The sequence below is a fragment of the Hirundo rustica genome, chromosome 4 (assembly GCF_015227805.2).
Source record: "Hirundo rustica isolate bHirRus1 chromosome 4, bHirRus1.pri.v3, whole genome shotgun sequence".
NCBI classification, from domain to species: domain Eukaryota; kingdom Metazoa; phylum Chordata; class Aves; order Passeriformes; family Hirundinidae; genus Hirundo; species Hirundo rustica.
In genome coordinates this window covers 59,194,209-59,215,151 of record NC_053453.1, presented here as the reverse complement: position 1 = coordinate 59,215,151, position 20,943 = coordinate 59,194,209, and the positions used below count along the sequence as shown (strand labels likewise).

Genomic DNA, 20,943 nt, shown 5'->3' with positions numbered 1-20,943 from the left:
ACACATGGGGTGGAAAAACATCATCCTGCAGATTTGAATGTAGGCTATCTTCAGGTGCCTCCTAAAGAAAAGAAAAAATTATCCTGAAGTACAAATTCACATCTAAAAATCTCTGTTGAAGGAATTTCTGTGCCCTCTGCTGAGGTTTACCTTCCAAAAAAATCTGGCCTTGGCAGAACTATCTGTGTCCTCTACACTGATGTCTGGATTAACAGCTCAAGTAGGAGGTTGTAGCAGAACTACTCTGAATTTACACCTAGGGAGTGAATCACCAGAGAGAGAGGTCACTGGTGTCACAGCTTTAACATAGGTGCCAGCTCTAGAAAAAGAGATTTAACTTGAGGAGGATTGTGTAATGCCTTTGTGTAATGTGTGAATACGGCTTTTTTTTGACAAAGAAATGCCAAGGCATCTGTGGAAACACTTTTGTTTGTCTGCAGGAGATGAGCAAACCACTTGGAAGAAGCCTCAGTTAGACGTGCTAGCAGGAAGCTCTTCCTGTAGAAGTGGTAGCTGTTGCTGGAAGACATTAAAATTGTTCATCCAAGTTCTAAACATAGCTTATTTATTCAAATTTTAGTCTAAAAACACCCAGTTATGAGACAGAAATGATGAATAAAGCTATTAGGTAACTTTGGTAGGTCCTCCCAATGGCGTGCAGTACAGAATTGAAGGAGTAACAGCATAGCTAACAGTATTATACTAAATAAAGCTTCTTGAGTTTAGTTCAACACTAGCTGAAGCACTGAGGTGTTTTTTTTCCAGGGTTTCTCAGGCTCTGGAAGGGCTCAATATGTGAACAAAGATGTCTTTCATAAGAGGGAAGCTGTAAAGCAGCATGTTGTTTGAAGTACTGAGAATTTAATCTTGTTGCTAATTTTGACAAGTATTTCTACCATGTCTGTCATTGCATTCAACACCTCTATAGTAATCCAGTCCTGGAAGGTTTTATTTATCCTGTGGATTTACCCTTTGCCAGTTGTGGGGGGAAGAGACATTGCGAGGGGGAATATTTAAAGTCTGCTTCATATTTTTTCCCTTCCCCAGTACACTGTGTATCTTTTCATCAAGCATTCATACTTGCTTTTTTTTTTATTCCTGTTTGTTATGTTGTGTAGTCTTGTACCAATATCTACAAGCAGATCTCCATGGCAAGAGCTCAGACACTGCAGACAAAACCTCAGGTAAAGAGGGGTTAAGGATAAAACAATGATCAGGACCTCTCTATTTCTTTATTTTCAGTCTTCTAAATCCTCTTGAATCAAATTAAAAATCACAACTCAAAATCAAAACCAAAACTCCTGGACTTTTTCATTCTTTTACCTAATTTAAATCAATATTTGGAAAATTTTGTTCTGTTTCTTGAAGCTCTCTTGGCAGCTATGTTTCTCCAGCAAAACCCCACTAGTGATGTCAATATATTGGTGGAGAAGAGACCGTGCTAGATCTCTGTGGTTAGTGTCTTGCAATGAAGTCTCATGCAAGAGCAATATCTTGCATGAGGCCATTTTGGGGGATACTTATCTGGAAATCTGACAAGGCTTAGTTATGTGGGTTTGTGAACAGAGGGGACTGGAAGGTTCAGCTCCACTAATTTCTGCTACAGAGACACAAAGTTTACTGGCACCTCAAGGAAGCTTACTTTGCAATCTAGATTTAAATAGCAATACTGTTGAGGTTCACATTGACACATACCCCCCAGAAAATTCCAAATAATTTAGATGTATTGATAGGGTACACATCCCCCTATGGTTTCCTGCTTAAATATGATCCATCAGCCTCCCACTGCCAGCCACCTTGGCATCCTGGGGGGGCATGGAAGAAAAGCAGCAGAGCAGTTTCTGCACTGCTTAAAGTAACCAGTCCCTGAGCCTGACAATTAACAGCTTCTTTGCTCCCCAGCCAAGCACTGTTGTTCCCGTGCCCACATTGTTTTCTCACTCACACATTGTGTATTATTTGCTTCTCGTGCAGGGTCATCCTGTCATTTAATAAGCTTAACAAAATTCCGTCTGCACGGAGAGGACATAGCTGGGTGTGCTGAGCACTTTTAATTAGAGGTAGCTATCACAGAGGTGGTCACCACGAGCACTGTGCATAGCTGTGCTCCCAGAACGTTCCTCTAAAGGAATAAAAGATATTTTTGTTCCCGTAGTCACAAGCATTCCTGTCTACGTTCCAGAGCTTGGAAGGAGTGACAGATAGCTTGCATTCCCTGGACCAGAGGGTGTGGGTGGAAGATGCCTCTGCCTATTTGGTGCAAGGCTTTGTATGCCTCTGTCACTGTGACAATTAATTGAAACAGATCTGTTTAAACCTGAAGGTCACTACATTTTTATGTAGGATCACTCTTAGGAAAGTCATCATGACCGTAGCTGCACTTCCCTAGGAATTGTATCCTTCATCCAAAACACAGATCAGGCTTGTTTTCTAATTTTGAGCAATCCTTTTGTTTTGAAATGAAATTAGCACAGTTTTTTCTTGATCTAGCATTGATCGTTTCACCATTTGTTTTTAATTTGAAACGAAATGTCCCTTTAAAAGCCAGGGCACAAGGAGGGCACAAATTGTTTAAGAGTACCATTAACAGGATGTAGTAGCCAAAAGAAATGGAAACTGAATCTGACACGTTTTATGCAATTTTTAAAAGTACTTGAATTTTTTTTTAAATATCCTGAAAGCAAAAGGATTCAGTTCAAACCAAATTTTTCAATTTGCCTCTGAGAGGCAGCTGTCTCTCTAAGTTGTGCTGTTTGCATGGGCAGCACAGATTAAATACAATGTTCCTGTCCCCATACCCATAGTATTGTTATCTGGTCATTAGTATTTTAGCAAATGGATTCAATTTGCATTTAATACTTGGTTCACTTTAAATGTGCCTTGCTAATCCTGTTTGGAAAGTTAGCAAAGAAGCACTTAAAAGCACGTGGGAGGTTTAATGAAAATTCACGGTTCACCTGGAATAACAGCTAAGTAAATTCTCTCTGCCACATGTGACTCAGCAGTTCAGAACTACCAAGGCTGAGAGCTGATAGCATCAGGTACCCTTCAGTCCAGATCCCTTCCCTCATGTTTGCCAAGAAGATTCTGCTCCCTGTGGTTCTCTTCCAGCTGCTTGTCAGTGTGGAGCTGCGTTTCATGGTCCATGCCTCTCATCTGTTTTTGGTGAGAGTTGGGGTCCTGCTAGTAACTCCTGCTAGTTTGGGCAAATGGTGACATTTCACCCTCACACACAGGCTGCTCCTGTCACATCCTTGTACTGTGTTTTTCCTAATTTATGTATCTCCTCTAAAAGTTTGCTCAGCTCGCCTTCCTGTGAGGCAGCTTTGTATGGAGGGTGCAATGTCGTGTCCTTTCAAGCTAATGACAGGTTGATTTACTCCAGTGTGGTGTCTTGGCTCTTCTCTTTTCCCTCGTGATCACTGATTGAGAGAATTGTATTTCCTCTATGTGTGTTTCACCTTAAGTTTATATTTTTCTTATACCACTGGAGTGGTAAAATGCAAGCACTGCAGAGACTCTACAAAGGTAAGTTGTTTGTGCCATTTACTTTCCTGGATAAAATGAATCCATGTTGTCAGCCTACAGGGACATTGTAACTGCTGGTTTGGGGCAGCTGGATTTCTTAAAGCAAAGCTTATTTTTTTTTTTTTTTTTTTTTTTTTGGTCATGAGAAAGGAAACTTTTAAAGAACTTTAAACTTCAGCAGTCACTGTTAGCAGTGGAGAACTTAATGAAGTCATCCAGATAGCCTCTTCTAACTTTTAGCAGAAGCAGCCAGATAAATTTTGTATCAAATACCTGCCTTTCTGCCAAGTCACAGTTGTAAGGTAAACTCTGTCAGATGTGAGAATGATTGAAGATCTAATTGGGAAATCACCTCATGCATATTTGTTTGATGCATGTTAATTGCTGTTTGAGTCTAAGAGCTAAAAATGTTGCTGAGTATGTCTAAGTACATACCTGGAGAAAAAAAATTTGCTGGATTTGCTTGGTGGGATCTTTATTTTGTGAAATTTTGGGAATTGGTGGATGATACTGTATCTTTAATGGCCCTGCAAAGAACTTTTGGATCAAAATAAGAGGTTATTCCACTGCCATGTTCTGAAATAGAGAAACGGTGTCTGGTTTTGGTGTACTTGTCTGAGCTTATAACTGAGCATGAGGAGGATCTTCATAGATTTGATAATCCAACCATTAAACCTGGCACTGCCTTTTTACTATTACAACATATCCCCAAATGCTACAGCCACATGTTTTTTGAACACTTCTGAGGGTGCTTCCACCACGATGATGCTGCACTGTGTCTAAATCCTGTGTACAAAATAAGTATTGTATAAAAATAACAATACCTTTAAAATCATAGAGATTACTTGGGAAGGAAAAAAATTTGTACCCCTTCTCAGAATGCACTTGCATGTGAGTGCCGTTGGAAGGACTGGTTTAGTGTGATAGTGCAATAGATGGTCATTTAATTAATTTTAAGGACTCCTTCTTTTGATTATGGTTTTGCATGCTGTAGACAATCCAGTGCGGGGGAACTCCATTAGCAATATCACTGTGAAATACAGTATTTGTATGCTGATAACTGGATGCATTGCTGCTTGAAGTCTAATTTCAGTCTTCCTCTTTGCACTTGCTGGATTCTTTGTGTGGAAAAAGTCTGTCCTTGAAATTTGATGTAGAAAAAATAAATGTTTCATTTTCACACAGGATTTGTAATATAAGAAAGATCATCTATAATGAATCCTTTAATAATTTATAATAGCCAAGAGGTGCTCATATTTTTTATTGACCTTAAAGACAGCTTCTGACAAACTTGAGGGAAAGTGCTCTTTCAGAGACTAAATAAAGTAATCTCTAGATACTCAAGCTATAGGGGAAGGCCAAGAATCCAGTTGATTGCAAGGTCTTTTTCTGTAAAACTGCAAGGTCTTTTTCTGTAAAACTTCAGCAGTGACTTTTCTCTTGACAATATATTTCCATTCTGTAAATACTAAACTGGCAGCTGTGTTGCAACTGCAATAATATTTGGAAAGGAGGACTGAATGGGAATCTTTTCTGTTTCTCTTTTAAAAGTAGTACCTCTGTTGAGAGTCACAATGTCTATCAGATTTCACAAAAAACAAAAGACAAAATCCAAGCCAGCTCTCTCTGAAGCCTCACTGCTGTTTCAAGTCATTGTTTTGTCATTTGTTGCAGGAGAGAATTTTGACCAGAGTCCTCTAAGAAGAACCTTCAAGTCCAAAGTTTTGGCCCATTATCCTCAGAACATCGAGTGGAACCCCTTTGACCAGGATGCTGTCAACATGGTAGGTAGAGAAAAACTCACTTCTTAGATTGTTACGTGACAGCGCCGGCTCTCGAGCGGTTCCTGGGTTTTTACTGCCAGCCCTTGTGATGTTCTTGTGATCTTGTGGTCGTGGTGCCTCTGCTGGGACTGTAGAGGAAGAGGTGTTGTGAAAACACAGGATGCTTTCAGGCACAACAAAAGTAAAGTGCTGCGTTTCCCTCGTTGGTTCTAAGTGTGCTGCGTGATGGAGCAAGTCTAAGCACCAGCCCAGGGACTGGGTGAGGAGGGGTGTGGGCACCTAGGATGCCTATGCACAGGTAGGAAGGAGGCAAAGCAAGGAATTTTTAAGATACTAGTATCCATGTGAAGGTTTTTGAGTACAAAACACCTTGATTCTGCAGACGAGGGAAAGAGGAATCTTTACACAGAAGCTGGAACTTATCTAAACTACAGCTTTTGCTGGGTCATCACTTTTAATGGCACCTCTGCACCACTACATCTCCTGTACATCTCTTTCTGCTCAGTTACATTTGGTGTCAGCATCTGTGGGGCTGAGTGCCATGGGAAGGGAGGTGAAAACAGTTTCCCACCGGAGTGAGGGCAGTGACAGCTGGAAGACTGATCCACTGGGAATTTTTCTGAAGAGCTGGTAATTAAAGGATGATTCCAAAATCACCAAAGCACTTGTTAAGAACCTGACCTCTCAAAGACAACAGATTACTGGTATTTTAGCTTCCTGTACAGAAAATGCCTTATGTTTCTTAATTTTAAATTAACCAATTGTTGCAACAGTAACATTGAACAATATTACCACTTCTAGCTGTTTTCAAAAACCTGTATGGGGTTTCACTCAATATTGGAAAATTAGGGAGGCCTTTTCCCCTCTCCTCAGTTAATTGAGTTTTGCATTTGAAGAGGGCAGAACAGCACACTACCTGCTTCAAACCAGAACTGACCTCACTGTATGGTGCACGGGAAGTCAGGAGAATCTCCTGGCCCTCACCTATTGGTGATTGATGGAGAGATGGGAAAACTGATTCGGTGATCAGAATTCAATTTTACTCAGGTTCCCCAAAAGCTTATGTACCATTTTAGGGAGGTTAATAATTTTTCACTACAATAATTAGGTTAACAGATCATACATATAACTCATACATTTACAACATGTTAAGTTTGCAGAATGTTGGTCAAATCTTCTCTCTTCCCGTAAGCAAGTTTAATCCCATCTCCTGTAATCTTCAAGGCTGTGTTTGTTCCTGCCATGGCATCTTAGTTATCAAACCAGCCATGCTAATTAAGTCTGCCTCACTCTCTGTCTTGTGTATTCCCACACTCAGCTAGCAGATAGAGAGATGGGGAATACATAAAACCCACATCAAGTTGGCTTTTGCAAATGCAGAAATGCATTTGGAACTTCCCTGCAGTCACGAAGATGTAGAAATCTGGAGTTCATCTCAATTTCCAGCGAATTTTATTTTTAGCATTCTGCCAAATATTTAACACAAAAGCACAGGAGCTGGGAGTAGCAGTGACACAGAGAGCTGATACTATGGCTCTGCACTTGTGTAGAAAAGCAGAGATGAACCCAGTCTCTCCTTCTACCCGCTGACAGCTGGGGATTTCTGTCTTCAGCTTCCAAATGTGCACTGCTGGGGTTGGGGTGGTATTTGGGCTGGTCTCCACGTCACTTTGCTTATACAGAAGGCACAAAGGACTCAGAGCAATGCTTCGTCAGCAGTTGAGTGGTAATAGCTCAACTGCCAAGGCTATTTATGCCTTTTAGTTCTGCCTTTGCATTGGGGTTGTTCCAGTGTGAAGTGATGAGGAGTGTGCAGCAGGAATAAAGCAGCTGGAATTGCTGTGTTATTTGTCTCTCATGTTACAGTGGAGAATGTCTAACATTCATGAAGTGTGATCACAGTATCGGACAAAAATGGAATGCTAAAACCAGCAGGAGACCTATTAAAATAATTGAATTGAGCTGCACTGAACACATCTTTCATTTGCAATGTGTCTTGTAGAAGAAAAAAAGGGCATCTACTAACAGCAGCAGTATTTAATGATCTTTTAAATTATCTTTTGGAAAACTTCTTTATTGTTTTGATCTGAAACATCACTTGAAGTAATATCCACCTCCACAGAATCCCTTGAGGCAATTATTGGCCTTTCTGATCTTGCCTTGCTGCATTAGTTCTGCCTATGTGTTTGCTTTATGTGAGCTTCCAGAAGCAATTTTCCTCAAAGAAAATGCATAAATCCTTGAAGGTTAACTTGCGAGAACTCTGGCTTTGCTGGATGCCTAAGGAATTTCAGTTGCCTTCTGGAACCATCCTGTCGCTTTAAAAATAGCCCTCTGAAGTCCCAAGCAATCAAGCTGCCAAAGAGTCATGTTTTCTCTCTGTTTCAAAGCGTGTGTCAAAGTACAGAGTTCTCTTTAATAGGGAATTGTATTTCCTCCCCACTGCTTTTTGTCATTATCCCTGCTTAACCTCACATACTATCTTCTGTGGCCATTCTGCAAGTAAGTGTTGTACCAAACTAAAGTTCTCAGTAGAGAGATACAGAAATTTTTAGAATATGAGTTTCCTATTTTAGCCCACTGATTCATCAAGGAATATAAATCTTTGCCTGTGTTTCTGAAGCCCAAGGAAGCATTATCTGTTTAATGTCTCATGTACTGAAATAAAAGAATTAAAGGTTCCCTGGTGGAATTCGAAGAAGCAGGCTTTAACACAAACAAAAGCATCTTTCTCTCCACCCCCTCACCCACAGTGCAATTTGGGTACGGAGCTTGCTGCCACGGCATGTTGTGAACATGAGAAGTATGTAGAAGCTTAAAAAGTGAAATGAAGGCTCTAGTGGAGAAGAGGTGGTCCAGAAGGGGACCTTTGGTTCAGAAATACCTGCAAATGATGATGGCTGGGAGAGGGAGGGATTACGGTGTGCGTGTGTCCTGCCTCTGTGCTTGGGGGAAGGATATCTCCTACTCAGGACTTCCAGAGACGGGTTATGGATTAGTTGAAACCTTTTTAGCTATCCTGGTGCAGCTTGGTTATGAACCTTATTGCAAATATACTGTAATATTGCAAATATACTGTAATTCCATGGTTTTCTCCTGATGGATACCTTTAAATATAAACAGCAAAGTGCTCAGGAAACCAAAATCCTGGCCTTTGATCAGTAATCTTGGATAGTTTTCAGTGTTAGTACAAAGATGCAATGCAGGTGACTGACTGCGTTCTCAGCATTAGTGAGCCAGATTCACACCAGCAGGCTAAAATTTCACCCCCTTTAGCACATCCCAAGCTGCTCTCCAACACTCCCCTGTGTCATGTGTGACACAGATGAGATGGGAAGTGATTGATGACCGAGGCCCTAAGATGAAAGTTTTCTGCATTAACCGCAAATTCAAAGCTTTCTGTATTGCTGCAAAATGATTACAGGCTCTTCCTTTTGATCTTGGCTTCTTAAGTGACTCCTGGTCATTCCTCCTGCTTCAGTTCTTCCCATCTTCTTTTTTTTTCCCTCTGCTTTTTCCTGTGTCCACTTATAGGTCTGACAACAGCAGAGTCTCTGGGCCAGAGTTTGCAGCCAGTGTTTTAAAAGGTCAATATTCTGCATGTGTCAGGTTGTGGCTGAAACTTAATAGATGGGCATCCCTTTGTGTGTGTTTACCCAGTATATAAAGGACAGGGAATAATAATTAAGGCTTGGAGGAAATGTATTTAAACAGCCTTCTGAAAGTGTCTCAGCTGATCTGAATTTCCCTGATGCCTATCTGGGTCTGATTGTATTACTATATCTCATTTGCTTGTCCAGGTATTTTTCTGTAAAGTGAAGAAAATTTAATCTCTGATAGCATTGTGATTTAAGCCTCTGATTTCAGCCTGGTTGGCTTTGATAAGGCTTATAGCCACCACTGGAAGCCCACATTCTAGAAATAAATTTTTATTAAGCAAGCCTGCCAAAAAATGAGGTGAAGAGATATATTTATAGTGGAGAATAAAATTAAATAAAGTGTGAAACAGGGATTTTTTACTACTACTTTATTGGAGAAGCCTTAACCATGGCACTGCTGTTAATGCCTCGATAAAAACTATAAAGCTCTTGAATAAAAATGTGGCTGCTCTTCAGAAATAGTTCAAGCTGCAATTTCATGATTTGTGTCAGCAAAGCCCATCAATTGAATTAAATTCTTCTGCCAACTCCAGGCTACTTATTTCTCTACACAAAACCTTTTTGAGCAATATATTAGAGCTGTCCTAGCTAATTTAGGGGCCTGATAGCCTGTTGGGGAGTCTGGATCACTTGCCTAATTCCCAGCTCTACCAGGCTGTTGAATGGTCTCTGCAAGGTGCACTGCTGAAGTTCAGGGTAGGATGTGCCTGAAAATAAATAATTGTTTCTCCTGATCTCCTCCAGCATCAGAGGAATTTACTCCTGGTCAAGGTGAGACATTAAGAGACGCACTCAGTTGTGCCTAGGTTCACATACCGTGGTAAGGTTGGCTTCTCCTGTTGCCTTTTTTGAAAAGGAATGTTTTGAAGGTTCTCTTTCTCTTCCCTTTATTTTCTTCAGATGGTACAAATAAAGCTACAGTCCTTCATTTATAAACATGCTTATTTAGCTAGAACACAAGGAGTTTCCTGCTGATGTGCAATTCAAACAAGTTTTGCTGGTTGTTTGTTATTTTGTATTAGATGGTTGATAGCATTCTCAAAGAATGTCTGGAAAAATGCCTTGATTTATCACTAGGACCATGCTTCAGGGAAACACCCAGTGTACTAGAATCACTGCAAGGGATTTTGCTGAGTGGTAATTAAAAAATGAGGCTTTCATAGATTTTGGATGTTTCCATCCCTGCCCCTCCTTTTTCCCAGTCTAAGCTATTTGGTAGCACTTAGAGAAGAAAGTAAATGTAATAGCTGCCAGTCAGTTGGGGTTTGGTTTGTTTGTTGGTTTTTTTACCCCCAGAAGATTAGGGAAGATCAAAGAATTCCAAAAAGTCTATGTAATTTAAATTCAGTGGTATGAGATGCTTCCTTGGCTCTCTGACTTTAGAGTACTGTGGGCATGATATATGCGAATGAGAGCAAAACTGGATGTTTTTATATGATGCGTGAGTAAATGACACAAAGACTGTTTAATAGTGAAAACAGTTCCAGCAAGTAATGAAAATGAGCTGTAATGACTTAATAGATGGATTATTTTGGAGGGTGCTTTCCTTTCTTCATTCATGTCTCCCTCTTAAGTATCATCAGTTTTAGGCTGTTTGTTCTTGGATATGTTTTATGTCTAAAGGTAAATGGTTTGTTGCGATGCAGCAGATAAAAAAGAATGTACCTGTGCAGCAAAACCAAAATTGTGTCTTAGGTAACCGTGTCTGTTTCTTTTCCCCTTTCTTAGCTGTGTATGCCCAAGGGGCTGTCTTTCAGGACGCAGGCGGATAACAGAGACCCGCAGCTGCACTCGTTCATCATCACCAGGGAGGACGGCTCCCGCACGTACGGCTTTGTGCTCACCTTCTACGAGGAGGTCACCAGCAAGCAGATCTGCACCGCCATGCAGACGCTGTACCAGATGCACAACGCGGAGCAGTACAGCAGCGTCTGCGCCTCCTCCTCCTGCAGCATGGACTCCCTGGCCAGCAGCATCGACGAGGGCGACGCCACGTCCCTCGCCAAGCTCCAGCGCTACAACTCCTACGACATCGGCCGGGACACGCTCTATGTCTCCAAGTGCATATGCCTCATCACCCCTCTGCCCTTCATGCAAGCCTGCAAGAAGTTCCTGATCCAGCTCTACAAGGCGGTGACCTCCCAGCAGCCACCACCTCTGCCCCTGGAGAGCTACATCCACAACATCCTCTACGAGGTGCCCCTGCCGCCCCCGGGGAGGTCGCTCAAGTTTTACGGGGTTTACGAGCCCATCATTTGCCAGAGGCCTGGGCCCAACGAGCTGCCGCTCTCTGACTACCCTCTGAGGGAGGTCTTCGAGCTGCTGGGCCTGGAGAACCTGGTCCAGGTCTTCACCTGTGTTCTTCTGGAGATGCAAATCCTTCTGTACTCGCAAGGTGGGCGCTCATCCAGCCGTCTGTTTCCAGAGGGCAGTTCCTGGGCACTGCAGCCACAGGGGCTCATAGAATTTCCCGTTATACAGACCTAGGGTTGATTTTTTGAAGTGTGAGAATGCATTGAAAAAAACGAGAGAAATTGGTGTGTCCTAATGAAAGCAATAAATAATTGTTTCCTCCAGGCAGTGTAGGTGCTGCTTGTTTAATTATGCATTGTATTTATCACTTGTGGCAGCTAGCAATAGAATACATTTGATTATTATCCTCACACTGCCCTTGATCATGCAAGACAGCATGAAATTAATCCTATCTTCTTCAAAAATACCAGCAGAAAGTAATACATCTTGCAGAAGACACTCTTGCTACTCCTTTGTTTTTCAAATTTCAGCAGCATATCGAAGTCTGGTGTAATTTCCTGTCTCTCATATGATGGGTATGTTCTTGTTGAAATACTGAGAGTGTTTTAGCACTTGGACACTGAAGATTTAATGATGGGTTGACACTGTATGGAGCTACAGGTCATTCCTCTTTAGTCCTGCTTGAGGTGTTTGGGAATGTTGCTGACGAGGATGCTGGTACTTCTTTTTGAGACACTAAGGTTGCAGTTGGCCAAACATTGGCAAACATGCCAACTTGCACAGAGCCTGTCCGTGTTCCATGTTTAAGTGTGCCTGCAAGCTTTGGAAAAATCTGGTTTTGAAAACCTTTTCTCTTACGGTTGTATCTTTCTGTAATAGTGCAACACTCTGCTGCAGGTTTTGGGAATCCTGACTTGGTACTGGGCATGCTTTGGGATTTTACACCCCTGTTACTGTTTCCTCTAGGATATTGGTTCCTGTGAGTCTGGCCCTCATGGTATTTGGATGCCCAACATGTAAAGTTCAAGTTTGCCTGCTGATTTTCAAGGGGATGTTCAGACCTTTTGGGTGTTCCTCTAAGTCTCACTGGAAGTCTGTCCATGTAATTTGGTTTCCCAAATGGCACCTGTGATTCTGACGCTAAATTAGGAAAATGCGCATCAGGGAAAAATTTTGAGGGATAGGGAGTAGGGGTTTCATCAGAGGGAATGTGAAACCTGGAGCCAGGAAGTACACATGCCTTGTAGTGAAAAGAGGAAAGGATGCTGAATACCTAGGCTTTTCAAGAGAAGTGGTTTGAGCAGCAGACAGCTTGAAATGGAGCAGGGAGAGAGGATGGGAAATCATCTAAAATACGTATGGATAACGAACCTTCAGGCTCCAGAAGGGATCGCTTGGGTTTGTCATATAAAAGTAAAGGTCAGCAAGTGTGTAATCATAACGCTAATAACTGAATGACTGAGAATGGGGAGGAATGTTCATGGAGGTGGAAAAAGGGTAGTTCTTCTGCAAATGACTGAATTCAAAGGATTGATAGTTCTTTGCAGAGCTGCTCTTCACATGGGCTCCGGGGGTTTGCTTTCAAGAACTGAAAATGAAAGGTTTTATCTTCTCTCAGTTTGAAGTGTGAGCAGAAATCCTGCTGTTAGTTTTGATTAGGCTCCTTTTCCCCTCCCTCCTGCTTCTGTGTGTGTGTGAGCACTTATCCCCTTTCTTCCTCGGCTGGAATCATGCTGCCTTTGCCTTTTTGCACTGGGGTTTGCTGTTAAACAGCAGCACCACTGAAATGCCTCTCTCCCATCCCTGCTCGTCAGTCCCTCCCTGGTCCCTGCTTATGGACTTACTGAGGACTGAGATTTTTCTTTTTCTCTTTTCTTTCTTGCTGAAAGATAGTAGCATTAGGAAAAATGTGCTTGTCAGGTTACATTTTAGTAATATTTTGTGCGTGTGGAGAGCAACCTGGATACGCGTTACTTTTATTATAGTCATTGGGACAGATTCAAAGTATCTACTAAGTCCTTTTGACTCAGCCTTCATGTCCAGCAGAAGTTGGATAAATGGTGTTCTTCCAATTACTGGTTATAATTTAAGAGTTTGTTTGGTTTGATTGTGTTGGGTTTTTTGTTGTTATTTTGGTTTTTTGTTGTTTGTTTGTTTGTTTTTTAAAGAAAAGTGAATAGTGAGTAGTCCTTTCCACCCTTCAAATTTCAGATTTTTTTCTTCCCCTCTTCTATTTGTGAATCTAGTCCTTGACATGACTTCTACTTGCCTCTCTAATATAGACACAATTTGATGGTGCATGGGGGAAAGTATATAGCTGTATTATGGAAGTTCTGTGATTATGTAAATAGCAGTGTAATGCTGGTTCCCAGAGGTGAGGAATGTAGAGTGGAGGGCAAGTGCAAAGCCTCAATTTTGGCATTCCCTGATAGCTGAGTGCTTAGCTAATTGTGCACTGAGGCTTCTTTTATTTAAATGTCAGTTCTTGCAATTCCTGAAAAAGAAAACAGCAGCTATTTTCCAATTTCAGATATAACCAGCCTAGAAGGTACTGAGATCTGTTCTCTTCAGCTTTGAGATCCATCAGGGAGAAACACTCTTTTAATTCCCAAGTTCTTTCAAAGCTAAAGATGAAAAGGCTTTGGCTGACATATCTCTTGTTCCAAAATCACAAATGGGAGAGAGAATTTGCAAGTTTGCCCTTCTTTGCCTTCCTGCTTTGAAGAGGGTGGACTCATTGGATTATGTTTCCAGAGGCCTGGCCTTGGTGCAACCTTCCCAAACTCAACAAGAGATTAGAAGAATATGCTCTGGTTGCAGTTTCAAGCAAGACAGTATTATTTACACAAAATCACAATTCACTGATACAATCCTGTAGTACTCAAGAAATCAGAGCTGGACCAAAACCTGCTTCAGTTCACTAAACTCTTTCAAGTGAAAGCTGCTGTTAACATGTATGGGAAATGCAATGACTTCTTTCTGGGCCTCCTAGGTCTGTTGGAAGGAAGCTTTTCATTTAAGCTTGCCAAAAAATGAGTTCTTCTTCGATAGAATAAAGGCGTCTTTTGGAAAGTGACTTGAAAATATAAATTGTTGCACAACCCAAACCATACAATGAGCCTAGCTGGTAATAACAGCAGTGAAAGGCTGGCAGGAAGGTTGCACAGACTGTACTGGCTTGTCTGGAGTGGTTTTTCTCAAGGGAACTGAGAGATGAGGATGAAGAAGTTTACTTTCAATCCTGTGGCTTGGGCATAATTTTTCCAGGAGCCTGGACAAAGGCATCTAAGTCAATGAAGAGGTGAGGGTGTTAGGTGACTTTACCCAGCTTGTCCTGCATGTGTTCCCAGCATGATAGCAGAGTGTCTGGCACAGCTCTGCCTTGGGGACAGGGCCAATGAGTGGCTGTTTGTACCACGGCTGCTACAGTCACCTTTGGGTACCCAGCTGCACTGTTGATGGTGTCTTAGGGGTGACTGGTACCCCACCCCTTGGGAAAATGCAGGGATTGTAAAGGATTGTAACTTCGCTTTACAGCTGTGGTGGGTCAAGCAGAGGGCTGAAGAAGTGAAGAATGACTGAGCTCATTTTTTAAGCTGCTTTGTTCCTGTATGTTTTAGACTGCATAGCTGGGTAGCTGACAGAGACCTGTGCTTGCACCTCAGTGGCAAGACTGAAAAGATCAGCTCTTACCGTTCCTGGAGACTGTGTGGACTTCCAGGCAGTTAATGACAACCACTGCAGGTGGGAAGTGCCAACTTTGGACTGCAAAAGTGTATAGAAACCTGTACCTGAAATCACTTTCACTGTACATTAATTCCTGCTGCTTCAGGTTACATCCTTCTGCGTATAGAGAGTGTTTTTAAGATTTAATAGGGGCAAGTTTTCAACATTTGGGCTTTGAAAACCAAGGGGAGGGATTAAATATGTTTTCCCTGCCATTCTTCAGGGTGCAATCTTTGCAGTGCTCTTGTAAGTGCCCTTCATTCACAGCACAGCTCTCCCATGCAACTGTGCAGATGCGTGGTCTTGTTCACGTCCACTCTTCAGTAGCTGCTGCAGTTTCCAAGGGATAAGTAACAAAACACCACTGGTGTGAGATTCCTGCTGGAGAGAGATGAATTAAACTGTGAGCTCTCTGGAAACCTCAGCAATCCATTTTTTGTGTCTGCCTTTCAAGGGATTTAAGCATGAGAGGGAATGTGTGGATGAGACAGAGATAAACTTCTTAGAGCTTAGGCTGTTTCTACTCATTATAATTTTGAGCATTTTCCAAGTTGTTTTTCCAAGGGCTTGAGTAATTGCTCCTCCAAGATTGAAATATTCTTTGCATTATTTTTGTTTTGATCTTAGAAATTACAATACAAATGACTATGCATATATAAAGTCATTGCCTAGAAAGCCTTGTTGTCTGAGAGATCTTTCTTATGAAGTCTGTTTTGGGGTAGATTTTTTAAAACTAATACATGCATAATGTGTTTGCCTTTTAAAGCATTTTTACACCAAATAGTTTCATAGAAAACCTTTGCTCTTCTAGTCATTATTTAAGTAGCTGCCCTCCACGCTTATATTCATCCAAATCAGTGGGAAGTTAATGAAGAGAACAAATTATATGGGGACAAAATCTGTGCATGCTGTGGAAGAGACCTGTGTTTAGGGCCTCAGTAGAACCGCACTCGGAGGCTGTAGTTCGTGTTTCCCTGGAAAAAAAGACAAGTAACTGGGCAGAAAAATCAGAGAATGACATACAGCCTTCCTTATTAAGTTAGGTGAAATGACAAAATTGTTTTTTAATTAGAAGTGACTCCATTTCGTTAGTCAAAATCAGCATGACCTGAAAAGTGAAGGTTTTAAAGCATCTGGAAAAAAGGAGAAGGAGCTGGTTCAGGTCTGTGCCACAACCCCACTCCTGTTTGTGTTCACAGTGAGCTGTAAAGGGAGGTAGGGCCACTGCTATCGACACTGCACACACACCACAGTGCCTCCACTGTTTTTTCTTCCTTGGAGCTCATTTTTTTCCAAGATGAAACATCTTTACCTTTTCAGAATGAGGGGAAGAAATTTAAATTAGGCCTTTACATTGCAGTTATGGCAAATGCCAGATTGATGACATGGCAGTCTAAAGTGATCCTGAACAAAGCTGTTCCCTGCTGGACTCCTGTGTCCTCCCCATCATCTCGCTGCTGGCTGGGGAGCCTGTTCTGCCTCAGCAGCCATGGGAGCGAGCAGGGTGCTCCATGTGTCTTCTGGAGCACCTTCATGTGTCCTGCTGGCACCTTGTCAGCCTTGTCACAGGCTATTGCCTTCTTCTCAGAGACTTAACCGTGCTGGTAATGGGAGCTAATGCTTGAGGCGGCTCTTAATCATAAATTAATTTATGCTGGACTGCTGATGGCAGGCTGGGACATAGTTAAATTATATAAATGGAAATGTATTGAAGCAGAAGCTTTTTATATTAAGCGCTGGCCAACAAGGAAAAAGGCTAAGAATTAGCCTGGGTGAATATTGGCCTTGGGATGTTTCCCTTGGGGCAGAGCTGACCCCCAGTTTGAGAGGCTAATTCTTCAGGTAATTGGATGCAGGCTTGTCTTGACCCTTCTGTTTAAGAAAATGCATTTTCGTATTTGCATAAATAGCCACTCTGCTTTTATCATATAGCTGGTGTGCTACATCACTGGCTGGCAGATGCACCCTTCCTTTGGGGATGGAAGGGCATTGAGATGCCAGGGGTCATTTCCTCAGGACAGTCTGCTGGTTACAAGCCCATGTCCTGGCACCTCTCCAGGTCCCTTGAATGCAGCGCTGCTGCCAGGTGATTTCTGTAGTGAATAAACTTTTCCTGTGTTGGGGGCTTTCCCCGTTTGTCAGGTGGTTTCAGAGTCTTTTTCCCCCCTGCACAGCTCTGAGCCAAACTGAAGGAAGACACGGAGTCTTCAGGTTTAGATTTTTCAAGGTTGCATACTTCGTTTGTTATTTCTTATCTTACAGTTTTCTCAGTCCAACAAGATGTTTGCCGCGGCTTGGACTTCTCACGTCTCCCTCCGAGCTGGGTTGTCCTTATCTTTTATACTAATTGCTACATATTTATTTACTATTTCTTACCAATGTCTATCACTATTACTAAAAAGGTCATCTTTACTTTGACACAATCCTCACTAACTACTTTGTGCCACGTCAATGCAGCAATGGAGTGAGGGAAGAAGAAGAAGAAGGAGACAACGCCCCAAATTCTCCATCTTGCCTCCATTCACTTCAATGCTAGGAATCTAAAATTACTATTTTCTCACCCTGTGATGAGCTAAACTACTATTTTTCACGTTCCTGTGGCCTGTAAACCTTCTCTCAGTGTAGGAAGTTTTTCCCATGGACAGAAATCAAAGCCAGTGTCTCTCTGAGCTCTGGGCTGGGGTCCCAGACCCCCCTGCCCAGGTCCCTGACCCTCCAGGGCAACCAAAGGAATGCCCTGGACTCCAACATTCCTGCACCGTTTTTGTGTGTTTTAGCTGAACATCTCTTGCAAGTCACCAGGACTGGCTTGTCAGTTTTCACAGCTGCCAGCATGCAAACCAGATGAAAGGCAGAAGCTTCCAGGGCACTTTGATGTCTGCAGCACTTGTGTGTGCTGCTTCTGTGGAGCTGTTGAGATCTGATTTGAAAACCTTTGCTTTCATAAACAATTTTTGTCTGCAATGTGAATTTCAGATTTCATTTTTCATCTGCAGCGTGCTATATATAAACATTACTGATCTGAAGGTACCCAGACCTAAGACAGGTCTGGTTATGAGCTCAAAGCAAAAAAAAAATTATTTCCCAGTTTTTCAAGTATACCCGGCTCACCTAATTCATATCTTGTTTAAAATTTAAAAAAAAAAAAAAAAAAAAAAAAAAAGTCAGTTGAATAACAATTGCTTATAATACTTGGACTGAGGAGGTAGCGTGTGGAAAAACTACTGGTCACAAGAATGTTTAAAGCCTGTTCAGGTGTTTTCCTCTAAAGAATTAGCTTTTATTCATTCAGGTTCATTGATATTTTTTTTTCCCCTCTGTTGTTGGTTTGGTTTATTTTCTTTAAAGAGAATTGTTTTGTGCATATTGATAAAGTACTCTTTGAGAATAACATCCGATTATCATCTTCCAGGATACATTTTTAAATATGTGGCTTTGCAAAGCTGCAGTTATCCTTTATGTGTGTTCTAAAAGCAATAGAGGAAAGGAAGTGGTCCAGGTAACTCATCTTTTCAAATGCTTTCAAGTGCTCTCAAACTGTATGTAAAGTGAGACTTTGAAAGGAAGATAAAGAAGCACAGTCTATTTTTAAAGCCTTGGACTGGGTTTAGAGGATGCAGGCTGTGACTCCACCTCTGTGGTAGGCTTTCTGCCCTACCTTTGGTAGGTTACTGGAACAGAGAGTTGGAAAATGGCCGAGTTGTGCTTTCATCAGGAAGGCTGGGGGTGTTGGAACTGGAATAGCAGTACACTGTTCCCAGCAGGAACACAGTTTCTGGGGAAAATGAGCGTGTGTGCTCTTACACATGCCATATACACAAAATGCCTGTGATTGGGAATTTGCTGAGAGGGTCCCAAGTGAAATTCTCTTCTGTTTGATTATGACCAAAGATTTGGGTCTGTTTTGGAGGTAGAACCTGAATGCGGTCTCAGCTCTTTGGGGCAGGGGTAACACTGATGTGTTTTTGCCTTCTCAAAGGATCTTGGTTTTGCTTTGCTGCAGCATGGGAGGGATTTTGAGATGCCAGACTCTTTTGTGGCAGAAAAAGTAATTTTTATGTTGAGCTTTGTGAATTGCTTAATATCTCAGTGCTTCTTTCCCCAGTATGTAGAATGAAAAGAAGATTTTTGTTTGTTTGTTTCAGTCACTGCCTGTGTTTGAACTTTAAGGTCTTTGGGATAAATATTTCTTATTGATTATTGTATTCTTATTGTGTTATGGAGAATCAACATCAAGACAAAAAAATGTCAGTTTTTGTCCTCTGTCAGAAAAACATTTATAGGGAATTGATGTCCAAATGCTGAAACCATTTCCATTTCCAGCGGAAAACAGTGATTGGTAATTCCACAGGAATATCTCAGGATGAGCATTTTAAGCACTGTATCTTGTGAGCCGTGTGAATGTTCCCAGGCCTGGGTAAAGCATGGCTGAAGGTGGTGCTCGAGCAGCAGAACTGCCAGCCTGCAGTGGAGCAGGTCCCTGCAGCCATTGCATGTCCTGCACAGGGAGTTGAGATATTTGGCCAAGGGCCCCGGCAGATGGTGCCAGAAAAGGGAGGTGGATCCAGAGTCTTTGAGCTCGAATCTGTTGTCCTCTCCTTCACTCAGTGAGAAGGTTGCGTGAGAGGCAGCGCTGCACCAAGCCAGCTAAGCTATTAGGAGGTGGTGGTTGCAGTAGAAGCCCCAGGGACCACCTTGCCCTGGGGTTATCCTCCTTGAGCAGTTTCTGTTGGAAAACGTTCTGTGAACAAATCAGAGATGGAGCTTTGAACATGAAGAGTCATAGAATAATTTTGGTTGGAAAAGACCTTGAAGATCATCAACCCCAGCTGTAAACCTAACGCTGCCAAACCCACCACTAAATCATGTCTCTAATTGCCATATTTACACGTCTTTTAGATGCCTCCAGGGATGGTGACTCAACCCCTTCCCTGGACAGCCTGTTGCAATGTTCAACAATGCTTTCAGTGAAGAAATTTTTCGTAATATCCAATCTAAACCTCCCAGGCACAACTTGAGGCCGTTTCCTCAGTCCCCTGTTTCCAGGTTGTCGTCAGTAACCACGTAAGCTTCCCTCAAATGATGATAGGTACGAGAATCTCTCCATCAAAAATTATTTCAGGCTTTATGTGATAGGTGTCTAACCTTGTACAGGCTTGAAAGTACATAAAAAGTAACTAGAATTTCTGACTTCTTTAAACAGATAACAAAAAGTAGTTACAGATTTTTGAATATTATTTTTCTGGAGGGAACTGGAACTTCCCTCTCTTCAGTCAAAACTGCTGGGTACATAAATGTTTTTTATCTGCTAATCAGATAAAAAGCATTGCTAGGTGGTAGCAGCCTAGTAATTTAGTCATCATTAGTTTTGAGGGTTTGTTTTTTTTTTTAAACCAGCTTTTCTCATAGTAAATTGATTGCAAAATTTGTGCTAGTGACCGTGTTAAATATCAGTAGCACCAGAGAAAAGTCAGCATGCATTTCCAGAGTTGAATGCCCTTATCCAAAAACATCCTTGCAACTTTTCTGCCAAGATCTGCCAAGATTCTTCATGTGGCTGCATAGATCAGAACAGACTTTGAAGGTGTTTCGCATACTAAGACATGCTGCTTTCTCTATCTGATTGAGGGTTGTTTTTTGTTTTTTTTTTTAAAGCTTTCAGAGTTATAAAATGTTATGAGACTGGTACGTAAGCTTCTCCAGTAAATATAACTTGAGTTTGTGTTAAGTGCTCCTCCACAAGACAGGGAATGCACATGTATAATTACAGACTATTGCACGGGCAGGGGTTCGTAAGCGACTGACCTGCAGCTGGGAGTGTTTTGGAGGTGTAACCTTGAGACTGACTTCTATGCATGAAAATAATTTTGAAGACTGACTGAATAGCCATTAGTAAGACAAGATGAAAAATGTTTTTCCCTGCCAACTGACCTTCTGCAGATCGTGGCTGGCTTTCCACAGAGAGGTGCAAGCAAGGAGAATGGGTTATGCAG

At 41.8% G+C, this 20,943-nt stretch overlaps 1 protein-coding gene across 10 annotated transcripts in view; it reads left to right on the top strand.

The window, feature by feature from the left end:
* Window positions 1-20,943, top strand: part of DENND5B (DENN domain containing 5B) — a 105,662-nt gene that overhangs the window by 41,898 nt on the left and 42,821 nt on the right. For 5 of the 10 annotated variants that reach the window (XM_040061248.1, XM_040061242.1, XM_040061244.1 and 2 more), the window contains exons 2-4: window positions 1,119-1,184; window positions 5,203-5,312; window positions 10,700-11,366. In XM_040061248.1, the coding sequence (XP_039917182.1) occupies window positions 1,119-1,184; window positions 5,203-5,312; window positions 10,700-11,366 (843 nt within the window). Of the gene's footprint in view, window positions 1-1,118; window positions 1,185-3,021; window positions 3,042-3,485; window positions 3,529-5,202; window positions 5,313-10,699; window positions 11,367-20,943 lie in introns of those variants that run through there. The other 5 variants (XM_040061249.2, XM_040061246.2, XM_040061241.2 and 2 more) reach the window with 3 other exon arrangements.